Source organism: Cynara cardunculus, assembly GCF_001531365.2.
Source record: "Cynara cardunculus var. scolymus isolate 2C chromosome LG 8, CcrdV1, whole genome shotgun sequence".
NCBI classification, from domain to species: Eukaryota; Viridiplantae; Streptophyta; class Magnoliopsida; order Asterales; family Asteraceae; genus Cynara; species Cynara cardunculus.
In genome coordinates, this window is record NC_037535.1 from 24607764 (window position 1) to 24621189 (window position 13426).

The following is a 13426-nucleotide window of genomic DNA, read 5'->3' on the forward strand; positions in this document are numbered from 1 at the left end:
CGATTCCAACCATCAAACATATGTTTTTACCAACTTGGTTGTTTAAACGTAACGCACCCTAATGAGGGATGCTTGTTAGAATTAAGAGAGTTGACATTAACAAATGACCAAGAAAGGATAAGCGTACTCACCGTACGTATGTGCATACCTTGTTTTTTGTAGTATAACAAAAAGATTATATATTTTTTATTATAAAATTTGTATATGAATATAATCATGTTTTTATGGCTAATGCTAGATATTGTCACTTGAATCGGGCCTAAAAGACCAATCCAACGGTCCATAATCAGATAAACTTACCAATTCACCAAACGCTTACAACTTAAGTGCTTACCAGAGGTCACTTACCTATTAAGCACGATAAGAACCGAGAATCTTACCCGGTACGCAAGGGACAAGACTCTTAGGGTTGTTTGGTCGGTTTTCAATTAAGTTATGTACGGATAAAACCGGTTATGTGCATTCATATGTCTTTATAGATTGTGAAAGTTTTTGTTTGAGATGATTTGTTTCAGATAAAAAGAGCATGCGTATTAAGTGGGAGGGCATATTTGGAAAAAAAAAGTTGGTTTTCTACATAGTTTACTGAACAAGTCACGTTTTATATTATTACACTCCTGTCAAACAATTATGTATAACTGAACTGAATAAGATATGAGTGTTTACTTACGGCTTAATTAGGCTTATTGGTCTATCTGGTTTATTCACACAGCTCATTTGAGTTGTTTACTTACGGCTTATTTGCACAAAACATGGCTTAAACGCACAAATAGAAATAGTGTGTTGTTCCCATTTAGCCACAAAATGACACTCCTATCCCTTATTTAAAATACTGCCTCATTCCCATATGAGACACTTCATCTTCGGGCTCTTTATGATTTTTTATTTTGATGTTCAAATAATTAATATTGAGGGTAAATCGATCATTTATGTTATTTAGACTGTTGGTTCAGATAAAAAAAAAACAACACCACCATTTATTTAGACTAACAAATTTATCCACACAAGACTTAATAAAAGATTTAATAAAAAACCTAGCAAACAAACCCTTGACGAGGAAGCTTGGTATTCAATAAAATAAATAAAAGCGTTTACCCGATAGCACCAAAGTCAACAAAGGGAAAATGACGTGGCTCCTTTTTCTATACATATAAAAGGCAACAAAGCCTCTCCACCTGCTCTCGTGGATAAAGTTTTCCGATCCAACTCCGGCGAACGGAAAAGGTGAATTGGCGACAGGATTCATTTCATAATTTGGCGGGAAAATGTCAGGAAAAGGAGCAAAAGGTTTGATAACAGGGAAGACATCTAACTCTGCTGTAAATGGATCTAGCAACAAAGACAAAGACAAGAAGAAGCCAGTCACTCGCTCTTCTCGAGCCGGTCTCCAGGTTTCTTCTCCCTCCAATATACGTACGTATATATATGTGTGTGTGTATGTGTATGTGTGTGTCTAAGTATCTGTATCTATGTGCGATTTTATGCAATTCTAGCCTTCAACTAATGCTTAGGGTTTGAACGATCATCATGAAGTTTTTTATCGTCTAAGAAATTCGTGGAGATCGTTGTGTGATTGAAGTTGTACCGTCGTAACATTGAACTGATCGCATTCACGTAAATTGGAGCAGCTTTGAAATAACTTTTTGATGGAATGAATTGCTAATCTGTTGACTTTAGCCCAATCCTGCTCTATAACTACAAAGGCTTTAAGTACTCATCAATGAAGTTCGTGATGTATCTGTTCTGGATTGAGGGACCGATTCCAGTAAAAATGTCAGAGGTACAAATTTGATATAGAACCTTTCAAGTTCAAATCATTCTAATACATCCTGCAAAATTGGATTCTAAAACAACTTTAATCTCGAAAACTATGAAAATCATATAGATCTTATTGAAGTTCATACCCAATGAGCCTCTCATATTTCACTTAGATTGCTGTTTAGTCCTTCTCAAAAGCCTAATTTGTTCATCTATGAATGGTCAGCCAAGAAAAGTCTAATTACAAATTCCTGGAAGAAAGGAATTTGACCATGTCCTCTGTACTCCATGCCCAATTCTAAGCTTTCAGTTGTGTCATTTCAGTACATTATCTCTTGAGGTCTTCTATATGTTTCTTTCTCGTCTATTATCCCATTACACTCATCGATTACATCTTTTCAAGGACATATTATTTGTCAAAAACCATTATTCAAATTATTAATAGAATGAATCTCAGTTGTTAGTATTTCTAAAGCATATGCTCTTTGTTCGTTATGTTAATAAGTTAATCGAGTTCCAAAGTCCAAACCTTCTGGTCACATGATTTAAGTCATTGGGAAAGATCAACCTGTTTATCCCTAAAATAACTTTCATCCGTTTGAGTGACATGAAACCTGTATCTAGCGAACGTCCTTTTGGGGGGGGGGGGGGGAGGTAAGGTGAGGCAATATTAACATGGGGCGAGGGAGCAAGCATTCAAGAAAAAACTCGAACATGTGGAATATATCTAAGAAGTTGTCTTCATACAGGAGAGTTTTGATTGTTCCACCTTTTTTTAAGCCTATCCAGCTATTTGGATAAATGGTTACAAACAAATGTCACTAGCATCACACTTATCTTATCAGGTAACATTTTTGACCAATAAAATGAATTGTTAGTAAGCATTTCTTACTCGACAAACGCTAACTGGGTGAAGAACTTGACACCCTCATTACAGGAACCATTGCTGGTGGTGGAGTTATCCCAGGACATGTCTTATATTTGGACAAAGTCACCTCACCCCTTTGTCAACTGATTTACACACTAGAAGCTTTTCACCCTTAATTACGAGATGGAAACATTCATCACTTCCTTTGTTATCAAGCACAAAAATCACCATTTTGTTAATTAAAACTGGAATGATTACACATTTCTAAAAACTATGTGTAAATTTCGTAATATCTGTACAGTTTCCGGTGGGTCGTGTTCACCGTCTATTGAAGACTAGAGTTGCTGCTAACGGAAGGGTTGGAGCAACAGCTGCCGTTTACACAGCGGCAATCCTAGAGTATCTTACTGCCGAGGTGCTCGAATTGGCAGGTAACGCAAGCAAAGATCTGAAAGTAAAGCGTATATCGCCGAGGCATTTACAGCTTGCCATAAGAGGGGATGAAGAACTTGACACCCTCATTAAAGGAACCATTGCTGGTGGTGGAGTTATCCCTCACATTCACAAGTCACTCATCAACAAATCTTCCAAAGAGTAAAAAACACACACACACTCTTCTATTTTTCTCGATGGTTTTATTGTTGTCACCTGCGTTTTGGTTTGACGAAATGTCATTCAGAGATCTTGATCTAGTGATTTGATTTTGAATCGGAAATAATTTTGAAGTCTTTGATGTGTTTGGTTCGGAGAATTTGGTTTCATTCTTCATGGAAAATTTATTAAAAGAATAATTAAATTACCCTTTTTTAAAGGGTATGTTAAACTATGCCTACACTAATCCCGACAAAAGAATTTCTAGTTATATCTTGTAAATATATTAGAAAAGAATTTTTTTTTGTCATTTTGATTGTATTTGATCCACCTTTTCAATTGATTGTATAGTATCTCAAAACACATGATATCTCATATTTTACCGTACCATACAAGTGCAGATAAATCACAGTTGTTACTGACGTCTAGGATCGAGCATGAAGTAAATGGAATATTCCACCATATCCCCTCGGCCTCAACCACTACTTCATAACCCTTGTTGTTTAATTAAATTACCTTATATCCATCAAGACAAAGAATCATGTGAGAACAAGAGTTATGTTGAAAAATGTAAAAAAGGAATTAGATTCTTGATCACTTTTAATCCCAAAACAACTAATTAATTACACTTTAGAAAAGAATTGATCTGGTGTATCTCTTAAGTGTTGATTTTCAATTAGGATCAATCAGAAAGTGGAGATCCCTTCTTACCCTTCTTACCAAAGCTTTCATTCTCAACGAAACTCAACCCTATTAATCAATTATTACAAAACAAACGTTTTTAACATATTTTAAAATAATACTACAAACAAATCCTACAAAATCCTGTGAAATACCAACTACCCATGGGTTTCCAGTATCGGATTCTCCTTTGAACCAAGCACGACATTATAATGGAATCCAATTTCAAATCCCACCAAACTCAGTGAACCAAACGGGTCCTTACATTGAGTCTGTGTTCATACTGTAATCGAGTTGAGTTCCACATTACATATACAATAGACCAAAAGCCTTGATAGAACATAGCAATTAGCAAACACATTTTTCAAGTTGGAAATATGTACATCAAAGTGTACAAAACTTTTGTCAAAAACATAGGGCCTTGATTCAATTCACTTCCAAGAAAAGGGAACCCTCCTATACAACCTAAATTTCTGGGTTATGTACCATCTTCAGCTGCAAAATTCTCTTTCTGAAAGAAGGGCCTTGAGGTGTGTTTTAATGTTACCAATTTCTTTTGCTTGTAGCTGAAAGAATTACACGAGACACAGAGTTCCATGCATATTAATATATAAACAAAAACATGGTTAAGACGCGTCTTCGCCGTTACGATAAGATCCATAACATTTGGGTAAAATGTGGCTCACGCCATGGCATGCGTTTCTTACAAGGCGCGACTTTTTTTACTTATTTTTTAAATTTAATTTATTATTTATTTAGCTTGCGATTTTACACTTCTACAAATTTACCTGATAGCAGTTTCATGGACCTACACATGTCAAACTTACGGTTAAAAACGAAGATGTAAAACCCTTCCAAGTTGTATTTTCAAATAGTTGGTAAGAGACTTCTTTGTATAATGCTAATATATATTATTTTTCTTTTTCTAATCTAAATGCAAATTTCTTAATAGCATTATCCATTAAATATAAAATTGAAATATTGTATTAAATGGGATAATGATGATATATTTATACATACAAATATATGTAGAATAAATTACGATTTTCGTCCCTGTGGGTTGTTAAAAATTGCGGTTTTTGTCCTCATGGTTTAGAAATTGTGGTTTTCATCCATGTGGTTTGTAATTCATTGCTATTTTCGTCCTTATGATTTACAATATATTGTTGTTTCGACCCTTGTGGTTTACAATTCTTTACTGTTTTGGTCCCTTGTACGTAAAGGTAGGAATTAATCTAGGGACGGAAATAACAATAAATTGCAAATTATAAAGACGAAAATGACAATTTCTAAACCACTGGGACAAAAATCAAAATTATTAACAAACCACAAAAACAATAATCGTAATTTACTCTTAGGGGGTGTTTCAGATTGCTTATAAAAACAACTTATTGACTTATTCCGGTATGGCATCAGTAATAAGCACTTTTGAGTATTTAGATAAACAACTTATACCGGTACCAAACCGGTAACAAAGAGTTTTTGAAAAAGTTAAATCATTCTAACTTATAATAAGTTGACAAGGACTTTTATAGAGAGGCATAAGTTGTTTCAAATAAACAATCTCAAACACCCCCTTAATATATAAATTTGTCACCTTACGTCATGCCATGAAAAAGGCCGTATCCTAGCCATGGCGTGTATGGTTTAACATCGCCACCACGCCACGCTACATGCCGTTTAGAACCTTGGTTTTGGGTCATCAAAATGTGATGGGTTTTGCAGTTACCTGGTATAATGCATCCCAACATAGTTTGAACTTCATGTCTAGTGCACACCACTCCATTGCCATCTCAAATGCAATAGTATTGGGTTGTGAATAATGAGATGTTGAAACTGCATGTCTCTAAAGGCATACAACATCTTATTTTATATCATAACAAAGACTAGTGATAAATTAGGATACTTCCAAAATAGTCATTTTTGACCTCTCAATTCACTTCATAGTTGTTTTTCCACATACCTGACTAAAGTAGTCGAGATTTTGCAAGTAGCACTTTAACATCTTACGTAATATCTACTTTTATGAATATTATATTCATAAACGTAACAACTATGCAACTTGCTAAAGTGCCATTTACGCAACTTGCCACGTCATCATTTTGCAAAAGTTACTTTATGGATATTAAATTCATAAAAAGTAGATTTCGCAAGTTGCTAAAGTGCTACTTGCTAAATGCTGACGTGAAAGTGGCCCACTTACATAACTTGCTAAAGTGCTATTTGTCACTTCAACATTTCACAAGTAACACTTTAGCAACTTGCAGAAGTGTTAGTTTATGAATATGAAATTCGAAAAAAGTAGATGTTGTAAGTTGCTAAAGTGCTACTTGCAAAATGCTGACATGGAAGTGCCACTTATGCAACTTGGCACGTCAACATTTCGCAAGTAACGCTTTAGCAACTTGCGAAAGTGTTACTTTATGAATATTAAGTTCATAAGAAGCATATTCGCAAGTTGTTAAAATGCTACTTCTGAAATCATGGCTATTTCGGAAAAATTGAATAGAAAGGCATTATAAAGTGAATTGGAAGGTCAGGATGGCTATTTTGGACGATTAAGAATAAAAAGAAATAGAAAAAAATACCATCCCTGCCTGCTGCATTTGTTTCAAATTGTTGATTGTGATATGACCAAAGTACTTGGATGGATGAGCAGGGTTCTTCAGTGATGGTCTACTTCCAACAACAGATCTGAACCACAATACCAGTTTCAAGTTAATGCTCCTATACTTTTGTGCTCCAAAGCATGTAAGTAAATAGGAAGAAGGGTCGAACAAATATGAAGACTCAATATCAAGAGTCGGGAGGTCCCAGGTTCAAATCCAAGGAGGAATAAAAATCCCCTTGTGGCCACGGAGGTTCAAATGCGGTGACTCCGGGCTATCTGCAAAGCAGGTGGTCGCCCTGGGATTAGTCGGCTCGCATAGCGGGTTGGATATCCAGGTTAATAAAAAAAAGGGTAAAGTGACGTAACCGGGTAAGAGTATGGGTGTAAACGAGCCAAGTCGGGTAGTAGGTTATTCAAGTTCAGCTCGGAAAAATCATATTAGGTTCGAGCTCGATTAACTTTTTGAAAGACGGGCTCAAGCTCGATGCTCTTTTATGAGCTTGAATTCGAGATCAATTAACTCGTTTATTTACTCAAACTCAATGATTTTTGTATTTTGATTATATAATTTGTATAAATATGTTTGACTCGAAAAGGCGTATGCTCGAATGGCTCGGCTCGTAATGTTTAATCGAGTTTTCGAACGAGCCAAGCCGAACATTGGTATCATGGAGCTCGTCTCGTTAAGTTACGCGAACTTGTGTTCGAGATTGACTCGAGCTCGATAATTATTAAGCTCGAGCTCGAGATAAACGAGCATGAGTTCGAGTAGCTCATTCAAAGCTCGACTTGTTTACATCCCTAGATAAAAGCATCTCCAACAGTCAAGCTATAATTTTTCTATAATAAAGTATGAAAAGTCAAAATCACTAAAAACTCCAACAACTACTTTATTTTAACAATCTTATCATAGACTATATTAATAAAATCTTCAATACATTCAATAAAATACTATTATCTTTCTTACACATTTAATCTCATTAACTCTTATTGGTGGAAAAGAATTAAAATATTATTCTCTCTCTTTTATACAGTTTTAGAGATTTTCATCTTATTTCTTTTCCTTTTTCTATTTTAACATAATTGTTGGAGATGTTATAAACGTTTAGTAAACAACCCTCAGTCAAGCAAAACTTCCTTTCTCCAACAACTTCTAAAAATGGAGAAAAATAAGGTTTTTGGAGGGATTTTTGGGTTCTAATAGCTCCCCAAAACTCTCCAAAAACTCCACTTATTATCCCCAAAGCAACCCCCAACCAACCAATGAAATAAATGGAGAAAGAAAGAAAATACTTTTATTATATTATTAAATGTTTTAGTAATATTAGAAGGATACTCGTACAATACAGCAAGATAAATCTCGATTTTAATGTTTAATTTTTATTCTTTGTCTCTATCGATATAATACGATTTTATGTGGTTTTGAGAAAGCGGTAGTGTTTTTATTTTTAAATGAAATATAAATTTGAAAATAGCATCAAATTGTGGGGAAAAAATCGATATTAGTATCAAATCAACTATTTAATAATTTTCATTTTTTTGATGTAACTTCTTTAATTCAATTTTTTTTATAATTTAATTTATATTTAATAACAAATTAATTTATTAATCTTTATAAAAATAATAAGTAACATTATGTTAGAACTCAATGATTATCTTAATTATATTTTAGATTTTCTATATTTAAAATGGATGTTTATCCTATATTTGATTATGTTTATCTGCAATTAATTACACGAATTTAAAAATAAAGCTTTAATAAGTTGTACTTACGTAAAATTATTTGTAATCTTGAATTTTAAGTAATATGCATCAATAAACAGTACTTCATGCATAAAAAATGGTTTTTAAGAGTTCTTGTCAAATGTTGTATAATATAGTATAGATAATTAAGGTTAAAATCCCTAATAATAAAAAAGCGAATGGAGTTAGATATAAATTTTTTTCTTCATTTCGAGAAGAGTACCACTAGATCAGCACTAATGAGAAGCACTGGATCAATTCCCTTCTAAAGCGCAATTCATGGGTTGGTTTGAAACTAAAAGTGATCAAGGGTCCAAATCCCTTCTTACACTTCTCACCTTGACCCCTATTCTCACACAATCCTTCATCCGACCTCTGATAGGAGTATTTGATGACAGAGGATTAGTGTAGACAGGTTGGAAGGGGGGAGAGGGCTAGCAGTTTGTTGGTGATTTTAGTGACTCATCAGGCCGTTTGGTGTAACTAGATTCACAAGGGTTGTAAGTTTAGCTACAATACGGTTAGGAGGTGCCCAGTGCACACTTGTGTAAGCTAGCTAGTCCGAGATCGCCAGATAGGGGTCAAGGGGAAGACACTGATGATTTTGGTGTTTGGTGAACTTCAGTGTTTCAGTGGTGGCATGGATCATTGGTACCTGATCAGTGTTTACCTACCGATGCTGGATACACCCGTTGATGCCATCTGTTCCTAACTGCTACAGAATTGTCATGTAACCTCTTATAACTTCCTGACAACCGCTGGTAACTTCAGGCAAGGCCTACCTTAAAGATATTTTCTTTCTTTTTTTTACCCATGAAACATAGAACATGTGTTTTTTGCTCTTGATTTTCTGCCAAAACGTGGGTTTGAATTTAGATTATTCTCAGTAAATTTCGTGCAACCTGAAACAAACTAAAGGTCAAAATATTACTCTAGGAAAGTGGTTTCCTACAGGATCTAAGATTCATATCCAAGCCTATTTCTATGATTTCTCACAAGACAGGGTTAGGCTGAGGATGTTCTTTCGCAATTCACCTTACTTCCTCTGTGTGGGTTTTGGTGTGTTTTCACTGTACTTATTGCTCAGACTACTGCACATGTCAGGGGGCAGGGGGGTCATCACGGATACAGTCGCTCTACTCTTTGCAGTAGAGGACAGGTCTGTGTGCATCACCCCCCCCCCCGACCCTACTTTTGAGTGGGGTTTATCGGATCCGTTTGGTTTGGTTTGGCTTCAAAACCTGATTAAACTCAAATTCATGAAGAAAACAGAGCGACGCTTGTGAAACATAACTAAGTTACCTTACATCTCCGATCATTAGGCATCTGGTTTTTAACATAGAAATAGCAAAGTCTGCCTCATCTTTTGATTTGAAAATGACAAGAGCTTGTCCTACAAATAAAGCACAAGTTTGGATATCAAATTGCCTTGCATATAACATGAAAGACAAAGTATCAGATGGCATACCATTGTGTGGGCTTGAAAACGCATTGCACTGTATCATCTTCGCACTTGCCTTTTTATTGAAAGCATACAAAACAATATCCTGAGAAAAACATGGATAACTTTATAGCTGCTCAAAAATTCAAGTAATATGGTCATAGACAGTCTCTACTTGCACCAAAGCTAAACTACATTTTTCATTGTACTTATTCAATATCATGTTTGAATTGAAAATTGAAATCAAAAAAGAAAAAGAATCTTACATATACCACTATAGTGATTCTTATGAACATGTAGTTAAATTGGTTCCAAGACCACAAACAGTTTTAAAGTAAAGCTAGCCAACTATTCATGAGTTGTTCATGATGAATATCATGAACAATGATATTCATGAATCATGATGAATAATGGTCATGAATATTTTAGGGCTATTCATCATGAATAACTCTGTAAAAGTTGGTCCTCGAGTTCTCAAAAATTTTACGGTTCTCATGTGAACTTTCCCGTATATGCCCATGTCCAGTTATCCATATATTTGTTTGTTTATCAAAAGATGGCTTGTAAAGACGACGAAGAATGTCCCCATAGTCCATCGAGCAATACATGCGCAAATGGCAACCAGATTTTTAGTATCCATTTTCATGTCTAACCCATGTATGACAATCCACTTTGAGGAGTATGATGTAATAGCATGCCAAGGGGATAGAACATGACTGCTGTTGTACAAAGACACCAAATGTAGTGCTTATGAATAATATATATAAAACCAAGGATACCAAAAACATACCTCTACTTCTATAGATGTAAGGGATGGATCCAAATTCTCTAGCAATACAAGGGAGCCTGTTTCCTGAGCTTTCTTCATCCTTTCCTCCCAAGGCTGGTGAAGATAAAGGGGACACCACAAAGGGAGTAATATTATAACCCAATCAAAAAGAAATTATTTAGGTTTGCAGGTCTAGTCCATCCTAATAAGTGTTCGAAACAATTTATGACTCTGAAATTTATATTGTTAATTGCTTCAATAGTGCTAAATTGAAATTTTTTTAACTCCAACTTCAGCTAGATTGGGTAAGCCTTAGTTCTGTGCATATATAGGTATGTATGTGATATGTATCAAAAATTTCTGAACAAAAAGTGCCGGATAAAAACTCTCATAACACCAAGACCTGTAAATGTAGAGTTATATACATATAGAAAGATCTTCCATCCATACTCTATTATAGTCACAACCCTTGATGGCTTTAGATTTTCTTTCCTTTATTACCTTCTGAGCGCATGTAATTGCAATTTATGCATTTTCCTTTTGTAACTTTTACCATTACCTACACAAACTCTAAAGAAAAATGGCTGATTTAAGGTTCTCCAGTCACCTAAATTAATCCATCTTCTTCATGTTACAATTATGTGCAGTTTACGTGCTTTTAAACTGGCCAGTGAAGGAACCAGAACAAATTTGTGATACTCGATGCTGTATATAAATTGTGAATAACTCACTTGTTTCTTGAACCATTCGCTTGAATCCTGCATGCCAAAGAGATTAATAATAATGAATTGAAAAAAGATTGCTTCGTAGCTAAAGTCAGAAACCAAACATTGATGACCACTATTTAACACTTTACCAGTTTTGATCTTTTCTTGGGCTTTATAGATAGGCTATCAGCTTCGATGATCTTTCCTTCATCGACTTCTAAGTCTTGAAGCTTCCTTTTCTTCAAGTGGTAAGAATCAGATGCACTGGAGGAGGAGCATGCCGGCCTACTGACAGTTGCAGCAGGGTACCTAAAACCTGCAAACAACAAACCAAGTGAAAGCCATGAAACAGTTCCCAGACTAAGGGGCCGTTTACCTAAACGCTTACTCGGTAACCGCTTACAGGTAAGATGCAATACTCTTACTTACCTTACTGGGTATGATTATAGTCCACTGAAATGGCATCGTATGCAACAATTTTTCCGCTAAGCGCTAACTGGGTAAGAGTCGTCACCCTCACTTTCCGGGTAAGGCTCTCTGTCCTTGCATTCGCTCTTACTGGGTAACATGTTCATCCGGAAAGGTAAGTGACCTAATAAGCGCTTATTGGGTAAGCGTTGGGCAAACGGCCCCAAAGAAACAATCATCTTTGGCATGCTTGTTATTAGTACTACCTTTCTTGTTTGTAAAGTTGTCTCTCTCAAAGTGTTCTTTTGCTACAGCAGAATCGTTATATGTTTCAAACTGGGATGAGGAATTTGATATTCCTGCGACTTTGGAGTTCCCCTTGGGTTTGGGAGGAGTACCAGTTTCCATATATTTTCTCTGATTAAAAAAGTGTCCAACTGCACCGATATTGGAGTAAAAATCAAGACATTTAGAGAGTTATTAAATTATGGCATGATTCAAGGGGATGAATCCGACATTGCAATCATCACCATATACAGTAAAACATTTTAACTGCTGCATTACTAAAATTGACCCTACCAATTAAGCAAATTCAGACACCAAAATTAATATAACACAAGCCTTTAAGAACAATCTAAGAAACTACAAAAATCAGAAAATAGGCATGCAACCCCAATGCATATCAACAGGTGAAGCACAAACCTTCTACTCCAGCTATCTTATCCGGAAATCTTTCTGATAATATGCAGTTTCCAACATCAAATGTGCGATAAAATATAAAATCGGACATTTTTAATTCTTCGATAGATGCTTGAGGATTCCTCTTGTCCTTCGATTTGCAGACAACATTGCATTTCCCCGAAATTGTTTCCTAAAAAGCGACAGTTGCAAATTAGTTAAAAGGATAAATCTACACTTCCCATTTACAACTCATTCTTCCAGTTCGATAGCCTTCGTACAAGTATGAACAGTCATTGCTCTCCCTGAGCACATAATGTAAAAAAGAGAATATGTTAAAGACTTGAAATAAATTATTACCAGAGCATTAATATTAAAGAGACCTTGGCCTACACCCGAACCCAAGAATAACTCATTGCTGAGTGCACGAGTGCCTCTTAACCACTGTTGTACCTCACTGGGACGAAAATACCACACAACCTTCACCTTCTTATCAAGGTGGTGTGTCTCATATATCTCAACAAGTTTACCAATATGTGGCTCTTGTTGACCCTCACACCACAAATACACAGAATCATAAAGGAAGTACTCCACACCATCGTAAGTAAATGATCCATAATATTGTCTATCGAGCTTCTTTCCACCAAGTCTCTCCTTACGGCCCCAACTAAACGCGATTTCCTCTGCTACATTTGTATTTCCTTCTGTAAAGTGAGACATATCTGTGGATAAAATTTGATGAAAGGCATCAAGTCAATTCAAAGCACACTTGTAGAAGGTAAGTATATTGTAAAGGCCCAACTCACTCGACAGAACAATTCTAATAACCATCTACCATTCATCATGTGAAGGTATGGTATGATCTTCTATTGACTCCAATCTTAAGGGTTCTATACGAGAAAGTATTGTTCGTAATAGAACTTGAAACGTATAATTCTCTATCATCTAAAAGTAGTTTCAAAATAGTAGTCCAGTTTATTGTAAAATGATCCAGCTCTATAGTTTTTCATCCTCAACGACATGACAAATCTGTAAAGTGGACTGTAATATCCACCCCTTAGCAAGGTGGAAATGATGCGAAAACACAGAAACAAACCTGGAAGATGCAAAACACAAGGCCCCAATGGTAATGATCAAATATGAACCAAAATAAACGGACCAGATGAAGGGA

The 13426-nt window shown here is 35.5% G+C and overlaps 2 protein-coding genes across 3 annotated transcripts; one reads left to right on the plus strand and one right to left on the minus strand.

Moving 5' to 3' along the window:
* The first annotated feature begins 1180 nt into the window (after positions 1–1180).
* On the plus strand, positions 1181–3369 carry LOC112516550 (probable histone H2A variant 3). 2 transcript variants are annotated; one of them, XM_025123641.1, is made up of 2 exons: positions 1181–1391; positions 2928–3369. In XM_025123641.1, exons 1-2 carry the CDS (start codon positions 1266–1268, stop codon positions 3222–3224), a joined length of 423 nt encoding a protein of 140 aa, XP_024979409.1. In that variant the 5' UTR covers positions 1181–1265; the 3' UTR covers positions 3225–3369. The 2 variants fall into 2 exon arrangements, with proteins under 2 accessions (XP_024979409.1, XP_024979410.1); XM_025123642.1 differs by lacking the exon at positions 1181–1391 and adding an exon at positions 1398–1780.
* An 880-nt stretch (positions 3370–4249) lies between these two features.
* LOC112517216 (protein ANTI-SILENCING 1-like) lies at positions 4250–13075 on the minus strand. The gene is made up of 11 exons (XM_025124578.1): positions 12616–13075; positions 12280–12448; positions 11844–12014; positions 11319–11485; positions 11194–11220; positions 10484–10576; positions 9721–9799; positions 9555–9645; positions 6487–6592; positions 5628–5744; positions 4250–4464 (listed from the first exon to the last, which is right to left on the minus strand). The coding sequence occupies exons 1-11, from the start codon at positions 12973–12975 to the stop codon at positions 4390–4392; spliced, it is 1455 nt and encodes a 484-aa protein (XP_024980346.1). The 5' UTR covers positions 12976–13075; the 3' UTR covers positions 4250–4389.
* Between the last annotated feature and the right edge of the window lie 351 nt (positions 13076–13426).

Excerpts from the sequence above, each read along its gene's own strand:
- LOC112516550 (XM_025123641.1), top strand. The coding sequence starts at position 1,266 with ATGTCAGGAAAAGGAGCAAAAGGTTTGATAACAGGGAAGACATCTAAC. Across the intron at positions 1,392-2,927 it reads CTTCTCGAGCCGGTCTCCAG|TTTCCGGTGGGTCGTGTTCA; the intron begins GTTTCTTCTCCC and ends ATATCTGTACAG.
- LOC112517216 (XM_025124578.1), bottom strand. The coding sequence starts at position 12,975 with ATGTCTCACTTTACAGAAGGAAATACAAATGTAGCAGAGGAAATCGCG. Across the intron at positions 12,015-12,279 it reads TAAGATAGCTGGAGTAGAAG|TTGGACACTTTTTTAATCAG; the intron begins GTTTGTGCTTCA and ends ATATCGGTGCAG. Across the intron at positions 9,646-9,720 it reads GTTTTCAAGCCCACACAATG|GACAAGCTCTTGTCATTTTC; the intron begins GTATGCCATCTG and ends CTTTATTTGTAG.